This window comes from Ursus arctos, unplaced genomic scaffold (assembly GCF_023065955.2).
Source record: "Ursus arctos isolate Adak ecotype North America unplaced genomic scaffold, UrsArc2.0 scaffold_8, whole genome shotgun sequence".
In the NCBI taxonomy this organism is placed as follows: Eukaryota; Metazoa; Chordata; class Mammalia; order Carnivora; family Ursidae; genus Ursus; species Ursus arctos.
The window spans coordinates 10,893,550-10,916,755 of NW_026623100.1; the positions used below are offsets into that span (position 1 = coordinate 10,893,550).

Sequence of the window (23,206 nt, forward strand, 5' to 3'; positions counted from 1 at the left end):
CGCAGGGGACCCCCCCCCCCCAGGTGGAGAATCTAAGAAGTGATACATCCAGGGCCTCTGAGACTTTTCCACCTGAAAATCTATACCTTGAAACTCTGCTGGGAACAAAATATATGGGACTGGATGGGCTGCTTTTCTAACCTGGTTACAGGGGATGGTGGATCACAGCCATAGCTGGTGATTTTTCTATTGTCTAGCAAGAGGAAAACAGAACCGCGTTCCCAAACAAGGTGTGCACTGGTCTCGGCATCCACTCTCATCTGTAAAGCTGTCTGCATGCTTGTTCCAAGCAGAGTGAATGGATGGGTGCTGCCCTGTGCCACTGTAGAGGGATCTGGCTGTGTCACCGTCTGGCCTCCGTGCCCCACGAGGAAAAGCTTGCTCTGTGTTTGAAGTCTTGCAAAGATACCTGTGTGACAAGGGGTTTCAGCACCCCCCTAAAACATACTAAGAAAGTACAGAGCTCCTCTGCCTGCAGAGGCACCCCAGCAAGCACGAGCTCACTCTACACCCTCTTTGCTGGGCCTGGCCTGGGGGAGCAAGGGCAGATGAGGTCTCAGAACCAGGACGAGATTTGAAAAATGAGGCCCATGAATCCCCTCAAGCTTCCTGTCACTCAGCCTGGCCCAGAAAGGGGAGCTCCACAGACCCATCCCACAGCTTTCATGAGCACCGAGTTACCAGCTGGGGCGCGTGAAGGGCCCAATGAACACATGAATATACAGGGGAACGTCCACTCTTCACAGCTGCATGCAACAGTAAGGCGTCAGTGGCCACAGCCACTAAGAAAGGCACAAAGTGAGGGGCGTTCAAAGACAGCGCTCCATGAAGACAGGCTTTCAAACACAGGGTCTCCCAAACAGCAGGCAAGCACCATGACCAGCTGACTGTCTGCTGCCGTGCAAGAGACCCGGGGTGGAGAGAACACTTGCCTGATGAGAACAGGAAAGCTCTAGAATGAGCAGCTCAGGAAAGCCATGAGGGTATGAGGGGAGAGACAGCCCTCCTAATGGCTACTTGTGCTCTGTGAACCGGGGGTAACCAGGTGTGAGTGGGCAGTGTGGTGTGTTCTCCTTCCCCAGGTGCAGAGGGCGGACGGGCCGGGAGCCGGAATGCCATCTGGGGATCACTCGTTCCTGAGTCTACGTGTGCAAGCCGCAACACCGGACAGGTCACAGTGCTGTCGTGGAGACCAGTTAAGGCCACCCTCAGCAGGGGGAGCGAACGGCTAGCTATGAACTCCACAGGAACATTTATGAGAAAATACTGGAAGCACTTGGGAAAAGAGGAGCTCTGAACTGCAAGGCACAAACAATCCTGTGTAAAGAGACTGCAAAGGTCACCGTGGTCTACCTCCGAAGGCATTAAAAGATGCAGCAGGCAGTACGCTGTAGCTGGTATCGATTGCCCAGGCTTCTGCGGGTGACAACTGTCATCAGCCTGCTTATTAAATGCCCCAGGGGATAGAGTCTTGTGTCCAGCTTACCGGGATTCAGGCAGCCCTAAAGTAATGGACTCATAGGCACCTTTCAGTATCCTCCAGAGTTCTGGACACATTCGGTGACTGTCTTTTGTGTCTATATGCAGAAATTCGCTCTCTCTACTCCTGGCTGAGACTCTGATTTATTATCATAATTATTACTGGCAGCAAGTGCAACAATGACGTTCTTTTCCTCAGTATAACGAGGGTACTACCTCGGCGGCTTGCCAGAGGATGTCGACGTTCTTATTCTTCCTGGCATGTACGTTCTGGCCCAGAAAACGCAGCAGCTCCGGCAGGCACGTCTGGCTCCGAGATCGAGGTAGGCCTGCAAGACAGGGGCAATCTGTGAGAGCTGGCAGGGCACCCAGGCCTGTGGCCCACGGAGGCGACAACAGCATGGGCTCCTGGCCAAGCTGGAAGCTTGGGGTGACTTATGCAAGAAGGGGTGTGCTCAGGGACTGGCCCTGGCTACTGACGTGGGAGCACTTAAATCACTTTCACGGCCACTTCGGTCCCACCTGCCAAGGGCAAACACTCATCTTCCTTCAGCTCTTCTGAGGGGCTGGAGCACAGACATGGGGTCACTGAGGGCGGGAGGAGGCTCTGGTCTTCAGAGCCTCCGCAGGGAGGAGGATGCTTAGGGCAATGGGTCTTGGCCACTGAGTGGGCTTGGCTACCCCTGGGGATGTGGGCAGTAGGGCCTCCTCCCATGGACCCAGAGTGACCTACTCTCCCTCACAGCCTCCCTCTGCCACCATGACAGTCTCCAGCCCTTTCAGAACCCCTTGAACTGGAAGATCAGTCCGATCCCCTCACCTAAGAAACCTGGGATTTTTAAATCCCAGGATCATCAGAGAAAAAGAGAAGAGCCTCCAGGTCAAGTCCAAGAAAAATAGCCATGGTGCCTGAATCCCCACATTAAAACCAAACACATGGAATTCTGGGATCCAGCTGCACACAGAGTTTCCACCACACAAGCTCACCCTCGTGTACCCAGGATCTTAGGCTAATGATTGCATGTACCTGGTATGTGCCCGGCACCATGCCGATCAGGGGACTGGGGCAGAAACGGACGTGGAAAGGGGGCTCCTGCTCATAAGGGGCTCAGTCAGTGATGGAGGCTGTGGGAGCCCAGAGGAGGCAAGCTTGTCTCCTGGAGGAGACACAGCACGTTACTTCCCCAGATTGGCTGCAGCTTCTCCTTGGCCTCCCCTGCGGCCCGGTCAGTGCACACCTGCCCACTGATGAACCGAGCAGACTGAGAGGGTATTCACTGGCTGCGCTCCATCTCCTCGGCCTCACAGAGCCCCGATTCTCCTGGGGCTGAAGGCACAATGGGCTGCTGCTCCCCACCTTTCTGGGTTGTGGTCCTGTCCTACTGGTCCACCCTGGAGAGGCCCACGCCTGGCCTGCTTTTGTCTTGTAGACCGCACCCTTCTTTGGTCTTCATCACCAGGCTACATCTCCTGGGGTCTCACATCACTGGAAACAGGCTGCCCTCCAAGACACCGAGCACGGAATTCCCACTTCCTGACCACATGGCTCACTGTGCCCACTCACTGCCCTCCACATGGCCTCCATCCCTCCTCCCTCCTCCCCTTCATGGTGCCCTGGCCAGGGGCCTGGCCCTGCAAAAGACCCTGTCCCTCCAGTCCAAGCTTCAGTGCTCTACTCTCTCTGACCCTTGCAGCACTTGGAAGGTGGGCACTGGTGGCAGCCAGCCTGGGCTCCCTTCCTGGGAGACTCACCCTCCTGTCTCAGTGTCCTCAAATGTCAAATAGTGTGGAATCAGGCCCATCCCCCAAGGCTGCTGTGAGGATCACGTTAGCTAATTCAGGTCAAGTATGTAAACAGCCTGGCAAGGATCTGACAAATCCATCACTTTCAACTATGGTCACCGAAGCACGTAAGGACACCTCAATACCGGGGGGTTCCCAAGAGCCCAGCCACTGGTGACCTGCAGCACCAGGAGATCCTTTCACTAATGGCTGTCAACCTGGCACCTGGGAGTTTCTGGAATTCCTGATGCCCACCACTCTGGGGTGGGGCCCGGGAATCAGGACTGTCTGGGCTCCCCAGTGAATTCCAGTGTGTGGTCAGCGCCGGCATCTCTGCGGTTCCCCGGGGAGACCGAGGCCACCTGCCATGAACACCTGTATTTCCCCCTGTCCACAGCAGCCCCCGAGTGTAGCCCCAGCTGCTCCTGCATCTTGCAGCCAGTGTTTCTCTAGCTCCTTCCCCCATCACCCACCTCACATCTCTGATTTCTGGGGCAGAGTGGCCTACTGAGGCAGTGTCATTTTGTCACTTGCCCTGGTTGCAGCCCTGGCCACACTGACTGTGCCTCAGAAGTCACCAGGGACTCCTCCCCTCACTGCCCCCTCGGCACCCAGGTAACACTCCTGCTCTCCTGCCTGCAAGGACTCTCTCCCACCTGTCTACTGAATCTTCTCAAGCCATCTCCACGTGGGTCTTTCCCCAGAGGCTCTATGCTCAGTCCCTTCCTCTTGCACACAGTGACCCAAGCCATGAGACAGCCCCATGTCACCTGTGCTGCCGACCAAGGTGGCAACAGGTATGCCCCATCTGGCCTCACCTGTGGCCTGTGTCCCATATCACAAAGGCTGTTGGTGCCTGGGCTGCTCTCCTCACCCCCCCAACCCCGCTCCTCTGCCCATCAGTGGGCGCCAGCTCGTGTGGCCATGGTCAGCGCAGGCCCTGTGTCTCTCCACCACGTGCCCACAGCTCTCTCTTCCCCAGCACTGTCTCACGCAGCTGCGAAGGAGCGTGCTCCCAGAGCGACTCCCCCTTGTGCCTCTCCTCTCCAGCTACCCACACCCCCAGGTCAGAGCTGGAGGGAGAAGAAAACGTTGTGCACAGCAGCCTGCACCCCTCTTCCAAGCCATTCAGCACACTCCTGCTGATTCCAGACGAATCCCTGAAGCCTTTGCCCACTCCGCTTCCTTGCTAGAAACTGACATCAACTCCCCAGCCTGGCCCAAGGTCCCCTGCAACACAGCGTCTCCTAAGAGGGCATCTTCGCCGACTAAGTGCCGAGCCTCAGAGCCAGGCCAACCCTTCCGCACAACCAATACTGACACCTGGGTGGTGGCGTTGTCGTGGGGAGTCAGTGCGGAAATGTGCGCAGAGCACGGCAAGCGCCAGGCACATCAGTGACCCGGGAATGCGAATGAAGGCTTTTCCCATCTCCCTCCTCCAGAATCTCCCTTAAGGACACTGGTGTTACTCAGGGACTGAGTCTGCCTCCTTCACCTGGGGCGCCCCCTCATAGCCGGGGCAGTGCCAGCACAGAGAAGCAGAGCCCATCCCTAACCAGGCGGGATCTAGTCTCATTCTCACTGGGTCCCATGGTGCTTTACACAGGGCAGGTGCTCAGCAAGTATGAAATCAGGAGAGAATTCCCCTGTACAGATAGTGCGGTGAGTGCGGTGAGCCCGGGGCCCCTGCTTGAGTCCAGGGGCACAGGGAGGGCTGTTAGCAGAGTGATGGCTGCTGTCACTCTCCCCTGCCTCTGGGGACACCCACACAGGGCCCCCCGAACCCCCACACCCAGCACTAAGTGTCTGCCCAGCATCCTACTCTATGTACCACAGAAGGAGGTGCATGGGGAGCTCACCCCAGCGTGGGGCTGACTGGGGGACCTGCCTCTGTGACCCCACCTGTCCTACCAGCAGGGGCACAACACCGGCCGCTGGCATCAGTGAACACCAGTGGCCCGGACAGCTTGTGAGAAAGCCCCGCAGTATCCAGGTGACAAGACAACCAGCCAGAGAAGACTCAGCAAGGGCCACAGCCTGACGGAAGCTTCTCTGGGTGGGGACTCAAGCCAGGCGGAGTCCGAGTAGGTGACCAGGCTGCTGGGGAACAAGGAAGCAAAGGGGGAATTGTGCGTGCGGAGGCAGTGTCTGGACGGTGGGTGAGCAGACAGCCTGAGCCGCAGGAAAGGCTCCAGCACCCAAAGTGACACAAGACAGAAGACAGGTGAAAACGAAACCGACCGTGAGTGAAGAAATACTTACAATCCTCAGGCAAAACTTCCTTAAACTGCTCAAAGTAGGAATTTAACCGCACCAAACTTTCCACATTAATAACTTCTTGTAAAGACGTATCTCCAAACCTACGGAGGTCAGACGGGACACCATGAGTCAGACACTTCCTTCTAGCATGAGCATAACTGCACTGAAGCTAACAATGTCGATTCTCTCAAGGGTTGGTGCACAGCTGAACCCTAAGCCGCTTTCCTCCTCCCAAGCACCGGGCCGTCTCTACTGTCGGTGACTGGTTTACATTTCATTAGCAGGAACCATGCACACTTGGTACAGATGTGCCTCAAAGGTGAGCGGAACTCTATCTGTCCCAGGCCCTCGTGCGGCATCATGCATAGAAACCCCTCTCCCGAATGCTTGCTGGGCGGCCCTGTGTCCTCCCTTCCTGGAGGTGCTTACGAGAGGGGACAGCAATGGGGCTCCGGCTGGGGAGTGAGGACCCAGTCCTGCACTCGAAGCGGAAGTCACTCTGCCTGCTGGATAACCACACCTGACTAGCTGCTCCCCCGGGCTGTATGGGAGGCCCTAGCGCTCCTCTCTCCATGCAGGCTCATCCTCCGCACACCTCGCAGGTAGCCAGGACATGCCAGAGGCGGTCATGCAGGGTGGTCATTAGGCCTGGGTGCCCAGTCCAGCTCTGCCACTGCCCTGCTGAGTGACCTCCAAGCACATCAGCCTCTTCATGGTCCCAGGTCATCCTTCAACAGGCAGGACTCCCTCCTGCGGGTGCATCACAGCCCACCCACCCCGATGCCCACAATGGCTTTTCCTCTAGGCACATGCTCCCTCGGGGACTGCCCCAGGACACAGTGAGCTGGGCTTGTTTATGAGCTGAGGGGTCAGTGTCCCAAAAGCAGATGAATGAGCAAAGACCTGGCACTTGCCAAGTCTTCTCCACCCCCACTGTCTCACCCTTCCTCCACCTGCCCCTCTGCTTGCTGCGATGTGGCCTTGCCTCAACCTTTTCAGAAACTGCTCTTGTAGTCACCAGGAACAGCAGCTGCCCGACGCAGGGAGCATTACTGTCCTCGCTGGGACAACTCCCTGCCGGCCTCCTGATGCCGCCCACTCTCCATGAAGTAGGCTCCTCCAGTTCTGCTCACAACTTAGAGGTCTCTGCTTCCTGGGCTGGTGGCCCCAGCCTAAGCCAGGCTCCCTCGGCCCCTGAGCATGACCCTTCTGGTTCTTGGGCTCAGTGGGTGGCAACACACACTCACTACCGACCCGGAAGCGTGGTCCGTTATTCTCTTCACCATCTCTCTCACACGCTGCCCAGCTGAAGACCAAACCTTTCATTTCACCACTGAAACAGTCCTTCAGTCTGTCCCTACATCTGTACTACCCCCTGCCTGATCCAGCTCACCGCCTCTGGCCTGTACCCTTTCCAACAACCTCCTCATCACACTTGTCCCCCTCACATCTGTCTGGCACATGACCCGCAAGTGATCCACTTAATATGTAGATGTGATTGTGTCCTGCTCTACTCAAACTTCTTCAGTGTCTCTCACCAGCCACACCACATTTGCTAAGTGAGGGTGACCCTATACTTAGGGGTCAATGGATATTGACCACTGGGTCCCAAAGGCCCAAAAGGAAGATAGCACATCATCCTAGAGACCAAATTCCCTTCACAGCAAGCACTTTTAAACACCTTTTTATTATAAAATGTGTCACATGAATACAATGATAAAACAGGAAAGGTTTTCACGTACTAGCAGAAGGTCATTACATGTGCCCAAACCTTCCGCCTCTCCAACACACGCACACGCATGGGCACACGTGACTCCTCCCTGTTGCCTGGCAGAATGTGGAGGGAGTTTACAAGACACAGGCCTTTGGAAAATCAAGGCAAGGCTCTCGCCTGGCATACGGGCCTCTCTAACCTCACCACTGCCCATCCCAGCCTAGGGCCTTGGCCGCCAGCCCCCACACGGTTTCTCCCCACCTGCCTTTGCCCAGGCTTATTGGCCTCAGATGCCAGGTCTTTCCTCCACCTCCTCATCTAACTCCTACTTACTCTTCAAAACTCAATTTAGCCATCATCCCCCCCGGGAAGCCCTCCCAGACCCTCTCCCTGGGTCTCCCGCTAGGACGCCTACTACTCCCTGCATTCATCTTCATCCTTGTGCCTCCATCTCTCCTCCTAGCCCAAGTCTCTTGAGGATACAGACCACACCTGGGTCATCTTTGTGTCCCCAGCACCAAACACAGGGTTGGGTGTATGGCTGCACTTCAAGAACTCTGCCCAAAGGAGGAGGGGCCGATGACATAGTTCCTGCAGCACTCAGAGCCTGAAGAGGACTAAGGACATTTTCCACATCACCTCAGCGACCACTCCCCCGACCCCGGGCCCACGAGAGCCCGCACCTCTCGGCCAGCGTCTGCTGCTCGTTGATGCCCACGTTGAAGAGGACGGGCTGCACCCGCAGCAGCATGCCGCTCTGGATCTCCCGGGGCAGCGCGTCGAACAGGGGGCCCGGCAGAGGGATCCGCACGTTAAACCCATCACTGCAAAACAGTAAAGAGAGGCAGAGGGCGGGTGAGGGCTGTGACAGGGGAGAGGTGGGAGAGGAGACGGGTGCGAAGAGGAAAACCAAGCTGGCCTCTACACGACAGTATGGACCGGCCGTCTGGCTCAGCCGTTTCCAGAGTGCTGGTCGTGAACCTTGAAAGGTCTGTGAACTTAATGTAGAAGACTATGGTCAATGTCTTCAACTGAAAGAGACATGATAAGAAAATGACAAGTATGCCACGTGTAATGAACATAAATTAAAACACAGGGCTAGTTCTGAGGATTAAAAAAATCTTTCTACCGATTTCCCGTGATGACAGGCAGCATGTCAGTCGATGCACTAGACGTGGCCTGAGTGACTTTGAAGGTCACGTTCCTCAGGTCCATGATTCCAAGGCTCATGTCCTCCAGCATGGCCAGCTCCTCACCTGGGTGCACAAGAGGGACGGAAGGCTGTCAGGTACAGGGGACCTGCCACTTTTCCCATGGGCTCAGCATGGCCACAGAGCTCAGCCCAGACGGGAGGTGACAGGATCAGGCGTGGCTACGACTCACTTCTCCGTGGGAAACGCTGCCACGGAAACCCCCACAGCCACACTCATCAGTGCCGCTGGTGGAGACGTGCGCCATGGCTCCCAGCCCTCTCCTGGTGACGGACAGCGTGGGGAGGGAACCCGCGTGCACAGAAGCTCAGGAGGTAGATCTGGTGCTTTAGAAATGGAGAGAGACAGCCAAACAGCACGCTGTGGCCGGATCCTTCTCCACCGCGGGGCTTGGTATTTATTTGATGTCTCATAACTCCAAAGATGGACAAATACTTCTAAAAAAATTACCTGTTTTTACCATCTCAGAAGAAATAAACAGAAAATGAAAGTAGGAAGAAGAGAGTCTTTTTTGAGGGCAGTTTGGAAATATCTATGAAATTTTTTAATATTCCTACCCTTTGACCCAGAAACATTCCTTCTAATAAGGTCGTGGCTGCAGAAATGGGCCCAGAAGTGCACAAACACTTGTGTGCAGAGACGTATGGCAGCACTGTTTTCAGAGGAGTAATTCAGAAACAGCCCACATGTCCCACAGGACATTATTGCTTCAACAATTATCATCCATGCTCAACTAGAAAGATCTTTGATTGTAACAACCACCATCAACAAAACGAAGGGGTGTGTGTGTAACTATACAGGACTTTTCTTTGGTCCTTACATATTTTGAGGATGCCTGGACTTATTTTTATCAGCATGTACTATGTGTGTAATCAGAAAAACACTTAGGAAGAAAGAACGGGTGTCACGCATGTCCGCACTGCTCATGAACCCCAGGATCCCGGAGGCGCAGGGGGTGTGGGCACCCCTGGAGCCTCACCATAGGTGCTCAGCAGGCTCTCGAACTGGGCCAGCAGCCCGATGGTGTAGAGCTGCCGCAGGAAGCCGTCGTCATGCAGGCAGTTCCTCAGCTTGATGATGAAGCCACAGATGAGAGCAGTTAGCTGGGGGGGGCGGAGACACGAGGTGAAACGGTTGTGGGGGGCAGACACCTCCTCACTAAGTGGCTCCCAGCCCGCGCCGTGCCCCCAGCCCTGAGCTTCTCTGCTTCCACTGCTCTGGTTGGGCTGCAGTAGCACCTCTTCCCTTCCTCCCTCTGGGGTGTGGGGGGCACTCGGCTCTGAGGCCATGCAGGGCACAGGCCACGGAGAGGCCGTGCAGTACTCTAGGCTTGCCACTCCTATTGCTGCCAAAGGCTGGTTTGGTTTTGGCTCAGCTTTCAACCCAAACTGCCTGGGCTTACTCCTGGGCTAGAACCTTCTGGAAGCCCAGAATTAATTTCCTACAGTCAAAAGGGCCTATATACTCACAGATTCAGACCAGCTCTGGCTGGAAACTGAAGTGATCACGACAAAGGACAGAAGGGAGCGAGAACACGGTCACTCTGCAAGTTACCCCAGGGGGAGATTTTCTGTGGGGCTGGGCTGGAAGAATGTCAGAGCACCAGCCTGACCCTCGGTCACTGCTCACTTTGCTAACGTGGTAACTGGCATCTGCTAAACTCGTGACGTTCGCTTGAGTTCTTCCCTTCGCCAACATCATTGTAACAGTTGTGCACGAGCAGCAGAACCAAGGCACCTGCTGTTTTATAAACAAGTAAACAGACTGCACTGACAGCAGCATCTGTGTCTCCCTCACTAAACTCCGTTTTGGAAGAAACGTCGTCAAGAGGCCTGGGCTGTCTGGAACCCGGCACACCTCCGGCAGGAGCAGGGGGAGTGCACAACCCACTGACGCCCGCCACTTCCTCAGGGAGAAGCAAGTGCGGACTCAGACCCTCTCCTAAATACACACTTCTCGAGTAGGATTCCTCCCTCAGGGTTGAAATCTAGACCTTTCTATTAAAGGCACTTAAGAGCCACAGGCAGGAGCAAGTGTTGCCATCCTTGGTTTTTTCAGAGTGAGGAGAGAGAAAGGTTTTCTAAGGCTGTGTTTTCTGGGGGCAGAGGTGCCCGTGGGCTCCCGCACGCCACTCCCGGGGCTTACGGTTTGGCAGAAGACCACGTCGCGGCGGTACTGCAGGCTCAGGTACGTGGCTATGGTGGGGGCGCTGTCCTGCATGAGCAGGAAGACCATCGCCTTCTTGGCCTTGTCACTCATCATGGCCACACAGTCTGTGAGGGTGGTCAGCAGGGGGTAAAGCGCCTCGCTCCATTCACCTGGGCACGAGGAAGGAGTCGTTTGAGGAGGAAGATTTCAAGAGTCAGGTTCTAGAAGTTTAGCAAGTTATGTGCCCCTACCGCCCCTCTGCCCCTCTCCCCCCTCCCCTCCCCTTCTGCATCTCATAACTCTGCTTGGCCCAAGCTCTGGCCCAGGACGGGCACCAAGTTCTCCCTGGAACCACCCCGGGTCCCCAACCCTCTAGCCTGAAGCTTTTCCACTAAGTAAGCAGCAGAGCTACTGGGGACGGCTGAGGAAGGCCTGGTCTCCCTCACCTACTGGGACTGTACCCGTAAATGTTCAAGATTGTTCCTTTTGAAGAAAATGACAAAAAAGCTTCTGCGAGTCATCTGCAAGTCACCACTGCCCTCCCCCCCGCCCCCCCCCAGGGAGAGAAGGGCCCCCAGAGAAGTGACCCGTCATCATGCCCCGGCCATGAAGGCAGAGGCCCCTGTCCTTTTAGAGAAAAGGACACCTCCATCCTTGTGCAGCTATGTTCGGCTGTGTTAGTCTCACTTCCCAGTCTGGAGGAAAGGCTGTTCCACCTGGTGTCCCCAGTTTTCAGCTCTCAGACTATTCCCTGCTTCTGCCCTCACTTTCTCCCCCAGCCCCCACCTTCCCGCCTGGTCTCTATTTCTGGTTTAGTTTTCTTTTAGAGATACTAGGAAATTGTGACCCTGTACCAAAACAATTTCTTAAAAATAGAACCCCCGAGTGGAAAAACAGAGTTAAAGGTATTTTGGGCTTTGGCTCTTTTTCGTCTTCCTATTTAGAAGGTATTTAAAAGAGAAAAGACATGCCCTCATCAGCTCTATTTATAACAGGTCACCAAGCCCAGAAATAGGCGTTCAACCATCACCACTGGGTGAGCCCAGCAGGTGCAGCAAATGTGGCACAGGTGGGGAGTGGAGCCTGGACAGCACACGCCCCTTAGGATGAGGTGCGAGTCACAGAACGCCCACAGACATCACCGCACTGGGGAGAGGCCACGGGCCACGCAGGCGGTATGGCCGCCAGAGGGTAGGTCTATCTTAGATAAACAGAATCTAAAAGCCAGAGAGAAGGAAGACTGGCTCCACTCCTCTCCAACCGTATGAGTAGCACTTTGTTGAGAAGCAGATTCAGAGGAAAGCCTAAAACTTGCAAAAGGACTTCCCTATACTCAGTGTTTGGTTAATGCAGATTTTCAAGTATATGTAGCCATTCAAAATCTGGAAATGATCTCACTGTGTATGCAGGCACACTGTATGTGGACAAAGATATACGTGATGCAAAAAGAAAAAAAAAAGCAGGCTTAAATTTAGAAAGTCTACAGTAGAAAAGGTCTTAGCAAAGAAGTCACAGTGACAGAGGACACTGGACTGAGGAGTGGACAGTGTGAGTCTCGGGCCCCGGTTGCTGCTAGGCAATGGTGGCCATGGACAAGTCTCTAGACTACTCGGCCACATGGGTCCTTTCTGGTAAAATGGAAGAGCTCTGCTAGAAAAGACCAAGTCTCTTTCTTCCTCTAAAAAATCTCAGAGGCCATGTTTTTGTTTCTCTGAAGAACTCTGTTCACGCATGTAAATTTTACTCAGCAGCAACTATTTAAAAAAGACCAACGGTAGCTTAGTTTTAATAGCCAAGTAACTGGGGTTTCATGAACTAAGAAGTAAATGCTCATAGAGCAAGTGTTGCCAGTTTCACTTTGCTTGTCCACTTAACATGCATGTACATCTGTACATACGTAATTAATATGCATTTTAATGTGAAAATGATCAGAAAGCACATAGTCGTCTTTGCTGACTAAGCAAATCTTCTCCGTGCAATACTTTTTGACTTTACCTACTTCTCTTTCAAAAAAATCCATTTAAGTGTGACTTGGTTTTGTTCCATTAGGGGGAAAAAAACCAACCCTGAAAAACACTGGGGGTAAAGGAAGAATGGCTAAAAAGCACTAGGAGCTTGTCCTGGAGAAAAGATGTGGGTCTAGGTGGGATATGTGTCTGCCACCTGCCCGGAGAAGGGCTTAGACATGTCTGGATGGTTCCAGAGTTCAAGAAGAGTGCCAACCACCATATATGCAAAACCTGTCAGTGCTTTACCTTCCAACTGTTTTCTCATTTAATCCATAGAGGGAGGATTATTAATACAGGTAAGGAAACAGGCTCAGGAAGGTTAAGTGTCTTCCCAGACACACAAAAAGAATGAACATTTGTATGGGTCTGATTAACTCTAAACTCTATGTTATTTCTATTGTGTCAGCCTGCTTCTGCCAAGTTAGGATTGGGGGGTGGGAAAAAATACGAAGAAAAACTACAATTAGAAACTTCCAGACAAAATGAATTTCAGGGACAGAAATGAGATTTCTGCCAGGACCTAGCTAAGTAAAGATATCGGGAAGTTAGATTTGGTAACAGGGTCATACTCTCTCTGCTCCCTTTGTCAAGAAAGTCTTGACAGCTCAACTGAACAGGGTCCTTAGTGATGTAGCTGATTCACTTTGGGGGCAAGCTCCTTGTCTAGGTGCTAATCTGTCAGGGCTCCCTGACTGGTGGCCAATCCATGGATCACGCACACTACCTTGGGTAACTTTGAAGGGCTTTTTCAAATCCATACTCTGCTTTTGCACATTTTCCCCCTCATTAACAGGGAATGGAGGGAGAGAGGGAGGGAGAAAGACAGAAAGAGTGAGAGAAAAAAATGTGTGTGTGTGTGTGTGTGTGTGTGTGTGTGTGTGTGTGTTGACTGAGATAAAATATAGCTCTCTAGGAAAAGCCAAAGGAACTCTTGGCAGAGGACTATTTTAGCCCATTGATATTAACTGTGGACAAGCCACCAGTGCGTCTAGAAACGACACAGCTGATATAAAATTCATGGTGCTATATGAGCTGAGGGTTTGCTAAAACTGACAGGGAGAGTTTGGTAAACCCCCAAATCACTAGTTTACTGCGCTATGGATCTAAAACAGGTGTCCTGCTACCTCACATTAATATCCAGTCAGAAATACGCAATCATCAGGCTGATTGGGTGGCTGGTTTTGGGGGTGGGTAAGCAAAAGCATATTATTTGGGGGTCTCATGCTCACTCTGGGGAACCCACAAGCCACGACCAGGAAACTCAACATGAACTAGAGCAGGGGTCGGCACCCTTTTTTGGTAAAAGGCTAGACAGTAAGTATTTTAGGCTTTGAGGATGATGGGGTCCTTGTCACAACTACTTGACTCTGGTACTGCCCCACAAAAGCAGCCAGAGACAACACGTGAATGAGCGGATGTGATTTCCAATAAAACATTATTTACAAGAGAAGGCGGTGGACAGGATTCGGCTCGGAGCTGCAGTCGGCCGACCCCTGAACTAGAGCCATAACCACTGACTCCTACATGCAAAGGCAGCAAAAAGATTCCATTTTTAGCACTATCTCCAGCTGAGCCTGCTAGCCATGCCGAAGAACTCTAGCTGCATCCAGACTCAGGAGAGAGGATGTCGTGGGACTGTGAATGCTGCAACTTTTGGGTGGCTGCACCCCCTCCGTGGAACGCTCACAAGTTCAGGTGGGATCGCAGGAAGTATCGGTTACAAATGTGCACTGCTCTGAGTCAGGAAGTCCAACGCACCCACGGACACGAATCTGACAAGGTTTTGATGGGCCAGCGAGAAAAATACATGTGGTAGCCTGCTTCAGGCCACCGTCCCCAACCCAACCGGTTCCTCACCAGACCTAAGACAAGTCGCTAGCCGCCTCAAATGAAGAAACTCCTAAAATACTTTCCTAACTCTGGAAGCACAGGCAATCCTGGATAATTCAGCTACAAACCACTACCTGAGGGTTACAAAAGACATCTGCAGAAGCCGTGTATGGAAACCACGTACCTGGGCCGGACTCGTCAGGAGGGGGGCTGCAATCTGCACAGAAATGGAGGGCGACACGGATGATTAAGGAGCAGCACAAAGTTCAAACATGAACAACTCAGCGCTTACAGCAACTGCATCGGCAGCCGGCCGTAAGGTGGCTCAACTGAACAGAGAAGAGGTCGGAGGCCTGCCTGCCTCTTTCCCGTGAAGTCCCACGCGGGCGCTCGGCTGCTCCGAGGCAGCCGAACCCTCTGGGTGGTAAACGCCGACCGACTCACTGATTCATTCATTCATGTTGCTAAGACTTCAACATAAAATGCCTTTCAGGTAAGCAAACTAGCATGTTACAATGTGATAAGGTGCCCACATCGATCACATTGTATGTGGCGGAGCCCATGTTGGCTCAACAGCATCTGGAAGCACACTTACAATGAGAGAGACTGACCAGCAAATTGATCAGCCCCAATTCAGAGCCCGCTGCCCTGACTCGTGAGTGGAACCCGGGCTGCAGACGGACTGCTGAGACCCAAAGGTTAGGATCCAGGGATGAAACCAATATACCAACCCACATCTACGCCAATCGTAAAAATTTAAATCAAATTTAAAACTTTTATGATTTGGGGGAAGTCTAGAATTACAATGTGCCTCCAGGTCACTCAAACAATGCCAATTTTAATTCCATTTCACCTACACTGACTCACATTTCAGCAAGTGAAGCACTCATTTCAATTTCGTATTTCCCTTTAAAACTAAAATTCCTTGGTTAACTGGGTGAGCCACCTGGAAGAAAACAAATCTAAAAAGGGGTCATTTCATGTCTTCAGCGTACTGAAATGGGTGGTTTCAGAGCCCCCAAAAATAGCTGGAACCAGCCGTACGGAGACGTTTACAACCTGGATTGCCCAGGGGTGGAAGTGGGCAGGGATCCTTCCTCTCTCATCACCTTTGGCAGGGACTCCTTCAACCGGCAAACGTAAAGGCCCCTGTGAGCTAAAGACTTCAGCCTCTTCATTAGAGCCTAACTACCCAGAGACCGTCTACCTAACAAAGCCAGAAACCCACAGTGGTGTGCAGGGATACAGAGCAGGGTTCTCAGACCTCTGTCCAGCTAATCAGAATTACCCCACATCTTGGAAAAAAAAATACAGATTTCTGCCTCCCCATAACCCCTTCCTCCAAAATTCTGAGTCTGAGTGACGAGGAAGGTCGAGGGGCCTGTTTTCATGATCTTCTGTGGTGATCCCAAATAGCTGGGTTGTGACCATTCCCGAAAAGGCATTAGGGGTTAAACTCAACTGGGTAAATTCAGTCTTTCAATCAAAGCAGGGAGTGTGTGTTGGGGGGTGTAGGGTCTCCTTCAGGACTCCTGGACTAGTGGTTTGTACCCTGAGATTTGACGACCACTTATACCTCCTCTTCTCTTCGCACATAATCTCAGGGGGCATACGGATCCGGGGTGCAATCCCCAGGCCTCAAGTTAAAACAACCTGGCCCAGGGTTTGTCTGAATGACTCTTCCGAGATGAGAAGAGGATGAGTGCATGCATGGCAGGTCATGGAGGCCACCAGATGGGGTGGGTGCGGCTGGCGATGCAGAGGGGCGTGGGGCACTTGTGACTTGTGCAGAAAGTGGGAGAAGGAAGGAGAGGCTCCCGGAGCCTCTGTGGTTTCAGCTGGCGGGGACCTGTCAGTGGGTCCCGCACTGGTGCATGCCTTCCAGGCAAGGCTCTGGTGAGCTCTGTGGGAGAGCGAGCTAGAAGGCAGGGCGACTCCTTAGCAGAAGATGGAAACCAAAGATCTAGGACAGGGTGCAGAGCTGGAATGAAAAGTCATGATGGCCCAGGGTTCTTCGTATATGATAAGCTGGTGTGAACACAACCTGCTCATTAGGCCAAAACAACCCACCCAGGAAGTTGGAACGGTATAGAAAGTCACGACAGAGCTGAGCTCCGGCCCCTGAGGGTAAGAGACTGGGTAAAATAAGCAGCTCGCAGTCTCGTGCTTTCTGATCCTCTTGATCAGAGCCATCTCTGAAGAGCTTCCTAGCTATGCTCCAGATTTTTAAATTAAGGATCATGGGGCGCCTGGGTGGCTCAGTCGTTAAGCATCTGCCTTCGGCTCAGGGCGTGATCCTGGAGTCCTGGGACTGAGCCCCACATCGGGCTCCCTGCCCTGCTGGGAGCCTGCTTCTTCCTCTCCCACTCCCCCTGCTTGTGTTCCCTCTCTCTCTGGCTGTCCCTCTCCATCAAATAAATAAAATCTTTAAAAATAAATAAATTAATTCATTAATTAAGGATCATCCACAGTTAATTTAGCGGCATACGGTTTCAAACACTTCTGTGAGTGCTGATCAGCTGAGTTAGACTCTCCCAAATGTGTGCTTCACATTCCCATGATCACAACAGAGCTGATTTGCATGGCAAACACAAGTCAGACCCTAAATACCATAAATAAATGCTCATTTAAATAACTTGAAAACTGCATTTAAATTTGTCTACATTTGACCAATACAGGATGTGCCTAGAAGGAAAGTGACATTTAAGTTATGGATATAACAGAATATCTGATTAAATAAACTCCCTCTGGCATTTTTTAAAAAATCCAATAAATTACTCTTTTTATAGCTGCAGGAAAATTTTTAAATTACAAGCAAGACAATACTGAAGAGAAACGAGCAATGAGCTTTCAGATTTTTTTTTTTTAAAAAACACAATTTACATAAGAAAATGAGAAGACAAACAGGACAAAATAGCTCCATGAAACCAATCACAGGCTTGGGGAACTGAAACTACAGTCCTTCACAGATGGAAGGGCGGAGGACGTGAGCACTGCTGAATCAGAGGCTCAAGTGAAATCGTGCCCTGGGAACAGACTGCAGGCAGATTGAAAATGTGAGGGGCATCTTACAAATGAAGGATTTATCAAGAGGCTCTCATAAAGGAGCACGCTTCTGCCTTAAATGAAAGCTGCCCGATTCAGAAATGAAAAGCCCTTGCTGTCTGCAGACTAGGCTTCGCACAACCAGGCCTCACTAACTACAGCTTACCGCTCCCAGAAGAGAGCCAAGGAGGCAGAAGTTAGGTCTGCAGCCAGCTCTCAGCTGCCTGGCCCATGCCCCCCTCCGGCTCTCACAGGAAAAGGTGGAAGGCCCTGAGTGACAGGGACCAAGGAGGGGCTGGTGGAGGAGGCATGTGTGCCCAGCTTTAGGGCTGAATGCAGGGCAGAGCATCTGGTTGTGCTCGGTCTCTGCAGGCAGAAGACTGTTTCTGAAGCGTGTTGCTTCATGCCAGCGTCCTACCATCTACTGAGAACCCTGCCTCGGGGGTGGTGCTGAACAGAAGACCCGAACTCAGCCCCAGGAGTGGGTTCCACCATCTGACTGAGTTACCAACAAGTGCCGAGGCAACATCCCCTGCTGGATAACAGCACACCCAGCTGATGACAACCAGCCTTTAGACGAGGCTGCTGAGCCTGCTAACAGCTCTCATCCAGCTGTGTCCCTGCATGAGTCACCCTTTCCTTGATTCTACCAATTCCTACTGCAATCGACCATCTCATGAGAAAAGCATCTGCGTTTGGGCCTCCTTCAGGTTCTCAGACTGGTTTACAAGCCAGAACAGCCCGGGAGCCCCACCCTCACTGATGTGGCCTTGAGAGTCTGCCCTTGCTGGACATGCAGACCCACACACGGGCTCCACGGGCACAGACTACAGGAGCTGCTGCCCTCACTGCCCGCGGCTCCGTGCACTGCAACATCCAGCTCTGCCTGACAGCCCTCCCTGCAGTCTGCGTGGGGGAGGAGGTCATGGAGTCAGACACAGACAGACAGATGCAGCGCGGGGTGGAGGCAGCATGAATGGAAGCGTGGAGGCGTACGCACGTGTGGTCAGGTGAGGATGGCATGCAGGTGAGGACGGCATCGAGCAGATGGTGGAGGGGCATGGTGAGGAGGGGCCACTGCAGAAGGGGTCTTCCGGTTTGATCCAGTAGGCGTGGCTGTTCCGGTTACCTTTCTTGCTGGCACAGCTGCCCGCGCACGGGAAGACGTCCTCGCAGCCTTCGACGTGCAGGCGCTCCTTCTGCAGCAGCTTGTCCACCCGCTGAATGATGCACTCCAGGCTCTTGTCCACATTCAGCCACACTTTCTCCTTCCAAACCAAAAGGACCCATCGGGGTCAGCTCTCCCGATGGGGAAAACAGAAGAGAACAAAACCCCTTCCCATGCGCTCCCCTCATACACGGATTCCCCTACCCCGGGCCACTGTGATCATTAAAATGACACAAATTAAGAAATATCAACATTAATTCAGAATTCCCTATTACTATTTGCTTTTCAAAACACAAATCAATGTACTGCAGTCATTGTTTTTAAAGTTGGAGACACGTTTGCTAGTAACTGTCACAGAGGCTGGACAGGACTTCCCAGTGCCTTCCAGAAGGGCCACAGGGCCCAGTGAGCCAGCTCGTCTCCTCTTCCCTCTGCTGCAGACCTCCTACAACCATCCAACACAGAGGGGACTGAGGAAGGTAATGGAAGCAGCTGATCACTTCAGACGGGGGGCAGTGGGGCGGCAGGGCTGGGAGTGGTTTGCAGAAACCCACACAGAATACAGGACGCCAGGGCAGGGCTGGAGGAGCCCTTCGCTGCTGACTAAAAAACTCAGTGCCTCACAGAAAAATGCCTCCAAGCAGTAGTCCTAAACAATGACGAAAACAAGTTGTGTGATGTGTCACTCCCTCAGGAGAGACAGATGCAGCTCTCAGGGCCACTCTGTCAGGAAGCAGGATGCAACGCACACGATGTCAGGGGCAGCGTCTCCAGACTCCTCCCCTATCCGCCAAAATACAAATACAAAATACCCCCTCCCAGGGCTAACTGTGTAGAGAGCTTTGGGGAAGCAGGGGGCCTGGTGGGTCTTTAGTAGACAGTGACAGGAGACAGGCCGCCAGCGGGGCAAGGGCTCCATGGAGAACATCACCCCCTTTACAACCAGGTCTGACACCAGCCTGGACTGCAGCAGCCCTGCCCCTCAGATGGACACAAGGTATGAATATGCCACCTCCCTCCCTAAATCAGGTGGCTCAAGAGCCATCCCGGAAGGAGACGTGGAGCTTGTCTACAAAGCGGCCAACCTGTTAGGTACCTCTTGGGCGGGGAGGGGCTGGCAAGAGGCTTTGAGTTTTTCAACCCAAGCTCAGTGGCAGAATGAGGGCCACAGGCAGCAGACTCACCCACTCCTCCTCGTGCCAGTCCACCTGCAGAGAAGACCGGCTGTTCCTCCCCGTCCACCTGGCCATGAGGGTGTCCTGGTCGTTCCTAAGCATCACTTGCTCCTCCTCACTCGACGTGGGGGAGGCCTTGGAGGCAATGTAGTCGGGTCGTGCCGCGTTCAGCCCGTGGATGGAGTTGGCCAGCAGCTTGCAGTCGCACACGGTGACCAGCTGCCGGGTCTGCAGTATGCACAAACCAAAGCCGCTGAGCCCCCAGGTGAGGGCCTGCAAGGCCGGTCGTCTCTGAGAGCTCAGGAACTGTCCTGAGGCCCAGCTGTGCACCCTTCTCCATAGCGCAGGAGCCCTTGGGACGGCTGAGTTTAAAGGCTCCCACAAAAAGACTGGAGGACACGGGGAGAATGAGGGAGGTAGAGACACCTCTGACATTCTTGGATCCCTGCCTGCCTCTGAGCCTGATGTGACTCAAGGAAGGGCCTGAAGACAGCCCAGTGTCCTTGCCTTCACTGACTTCTTGGGCTGTCCTCTCTAGTTCCAAGGGACAGGCAGGAATTTGATGTGATCACGCAAGTCTTATCTGTTTGCATCTAATACTTAAAGCTCTGGACTCTGGGGAGGGGGACTCTCAGCACAGCACTGTGGTTGTGGGGAATTCTGTAGGCAGCAGTTCTGTGGCTCATAATTCTCCTTCCGGTAACATCATCTTTCTTTTTCAAGTGGATCTAATTTCTAGCTCTCGATCTTCTTGCTGAGTGAACACATGTGAAGGATATAACACGTTCTGATCAGGAACAGCACCTCACCCCAGCAAAGTGGGTGTGCGTGGGGAAGTGTGACGAGAATCTCTATATGTGTGTGCGTGTGTGTGTTGAGAGACTGAGTAATTTGGAAGACCATCATCCATCAAAATGATCTGGTATATCTAATCCCCCAGTGTGACCAATATTTATATACTTATATTATATATATTAAGATTTATTTATTTGAGAGAGAGAGGGAGAGAGTGGGAGTGCACACACACACACAAGAGGGGCAAAGAGCAGAGGGAGAGGGAGAGGGAATCTTCAAGCAGACTTCCCACTGAGCGCAAAGCCTGGCATGAGGCTTGATCCCGGAACCCAGAGATCATGACCTGAGCCAAAATCAAGAGTTGGAGGCTTAACTGACTGAGCCGCCCAGGTGCCCCAATGTATATTTTTAATCAGGATCAAAATTACAGTTAATTAGAAAATGGCTTATTGATTATATGTAAGCCAATGAAGTTATATTTCCTTTAATGTATGTCTGTATAATAACTCAGCTTCTTTCTTCAAATTCTAAGTCAATAAAAATTGGCAAAAAATGCACCGAGTAGGCAGCTGCTAAGAAAGCTATGGAACTACTGCAGCCTCCACAATGGCTCCATGGACTTGAGGGAAGACACAGCTGCGTGAAGCAGTAGCTGGAAGTCACCTGCCCTGGGTGCTGTCCTTGGCCTGCCCCCATCCAGCTCTGTGACCACAGGCAAATCACCAACCTCCCTGGGCCTTTGGGGGAACTAAACCTGACACTAGATCTTCAAGGTCATCCCAATGTCACCTTTTGTATGGATGGCTCCAAGCACGCATGGGGCGTGCAAGGGTTTCCAAAAACCCAAGGGAGCCCCCATCTCACATATAGCACGGTAGTGCCTCCTACCTTGTCTGCCAGAATGGCGAGGGTTCTTTCGAGGCCAGTGGCAGACCTGTCCTTGGCCGCCCTCGAGAGCCGCTCCGCATAGTAACTCACTTGGGTTTTCAGGGTATTGATCTGGGCAATGATCTCCTTGGCTCTGATGATGTCCTGTGGTATGTAGATTATGGACTGGCAGCTGGATGGTGTACTAGAAAGGATAAGAACAGATTCTAAGGAGTCTTCTCAAATCCATAAGGATGGCAACAGCCTCCCAACACCAGCCCACAACCAACACTAACTAAAGCCTTCTCATACTCAGGGATGTTCTCCTAGGCTAGTCTAGCTATTGACGGGCATAAGTAAATCTCAAGAGATTCTTTCTATATGGTAGAAGGCTTTGAAATATTAAAACACAATGAAGTCTTTTGTCTCTGATCTGTATGGGTCTATACTCTTACGTAAATGCGTATACAGATATCGAATCCAATAATTACCCAAATGCGCATAGCCTTCCACCTAAGAACCTTGCCTGTCAATGTATCAGCAGTACTGAAGTGGAGGCAGGGGGTCTGCTAATCTCAGAAGGGGTCAGTCTATCACAGTGAAGGGAGACTGCCGTGGGTGTGAGACTTTCCACAAGAAACCTGTTTCTCCATGTGGCCAATCTTCAGACTTTCTGTGCACACACCCATAGCTCTCCGCCCTCATACCTCTGACCCTGACAATTAGACTTCCTTCTCCAGCACTTGCCTACATTGAAAAATCACGTTCCATCAGATGAAGAGGAGGTGAAGAACACGCCAAGCCAGAGGCCAGGCCTGGGCACCTCAACAGCTTTGAAAACCTGGCTCTTCCTCCTTCCCTCATCACCAAGTAATGTGTGATCTCAGGATTGATTGTCAAAGCTACAGCCCAGCCCCTGCGCAGCACAAACACCAGCCTCCGGAGAACTGACCACGTCCCAGCTGTGTGGGGCCTGGCTAACGTGCTTGGCCATTCTAGAGGGAGATGATAAATCCAAGTCTCTCCTCCAGGACCCTCAATCGATCTAGTAGTATCAATTTAGTTTTTAGACCATCTGAGGGAGCCAAGGAAAGCAGGGAGTATAAGGCCCCAGTGAAGATGTCGCCTGTGATCTGAACTTGTGAGCTCCAGCTGGAATGGGAGTCCCAGCCTTCACTGGTCCCCATCCTTCTCAGCCTTCATGGGTCCCCTCAAAAAGCTGCCTTTGGGTTTTGGGGAAGAGGGAGAAGGTGGAGGAGCACAACCTCCATCGCTTCCCTGGGATATGAGGACTTGCTCCCTCCTCCCACTGGGCTCTTTGGACCCCGGAGGCAGGTCCCCAATAAACCTCCCTTGACAGACTCCAGTGTAAACATGCAAAACCCCCAAACCAGAGCACCCCAGAAAGAAACAACACCGCAAGCCCACACACCACGATAAAACACGATGGATTTGCCAGAAGCCCATGCAGCAGGCCGCAACGAAGCCTGCATGATCTGAGAAGTAATTTCACAGCACGATGTGCACATGACTACTTTCCAATCTGCAATCACTCTTCCAAATGAATAGCTGCCATTTGACAATTTAGTCTTAAAAATACAATCTCAAATAGGATTTTTATAAATCTGCTCTTCCCTAGCCTCAATATTTAGAGCGCACATGCCATGTGTGCGTCACGTAGATACACGCCTGTGTATGCTGACGGCTATGTACACTCCGACCAG

At 52.5% G+C, this 23,206-nt stretch overlaps 1 protein-coding gene across 15 annotated transcripts in view; it reads right to left on the minus strand.

Moving 5' to 3' along the window:
* The window catches only part of INPP4A (inositol polyphosphate-4-phosphatase type I A), a 131,630-nt gene that overhangs the window by 13,896 nt on the left and 94,528 nt on the right, over nucleotides 1-23,206 (minus strand). For 10 of the 15 annotated variants that reach the window (XM_026487460.4, XM_026487457.4, XM_057309451.1 and 7 more), the window contains 10 exons: nucleotides 21,504-21,687; nucleotides 19,830-20,048; nucleotides 18,478-18,745; nucleotides 14,617-14,649; nucleotides 10,591-10,763; nucleotides 9,425-9,548; nucleotides 8,364-8,490; nucleotides 7,918-8,058; nucleotides 5,524-5,621; nucleotides 1,696-1,808 (listed from right to left, as the gene is read on the minus strand). In XM_026487460.4, coding sequence (XP_026343245.1) covers nucleotides 1,696-1,808; nucleotides 5,524-5,621; nucleotides 7,918-8,058; nucleotides 8,364-8,490; nucleotides 9,425-9,548; nucleotides 10,591-10,763; nucleotides 14,617-14,649; nucleotides 18,478-18,745; nucleotides 19,830-20,048; nucleotides 21,504-21,687 — 1,480 coding nt within the window. The remainder of the gene's footprint in view (nucleotides 1-1,695; nucleotides 1,809-5,523; nucleotides 5,622-7,917; nucleotides 8,059-8,363; nucleotides 8,491-9,424; nucleotides 9,549-10,590; nucleotides 10,764-14,616; nucleotides 14,650-18,477; nucleotides 18,746-19,829; nucleotides 20,049-21,503; nucleotides 21,688-23,206) is intronic. The other 5 variants (XM_026487473.4, XM_048222574.2, XM_026487467.4 and 2 more) reach the window with 2 other exon arrangements.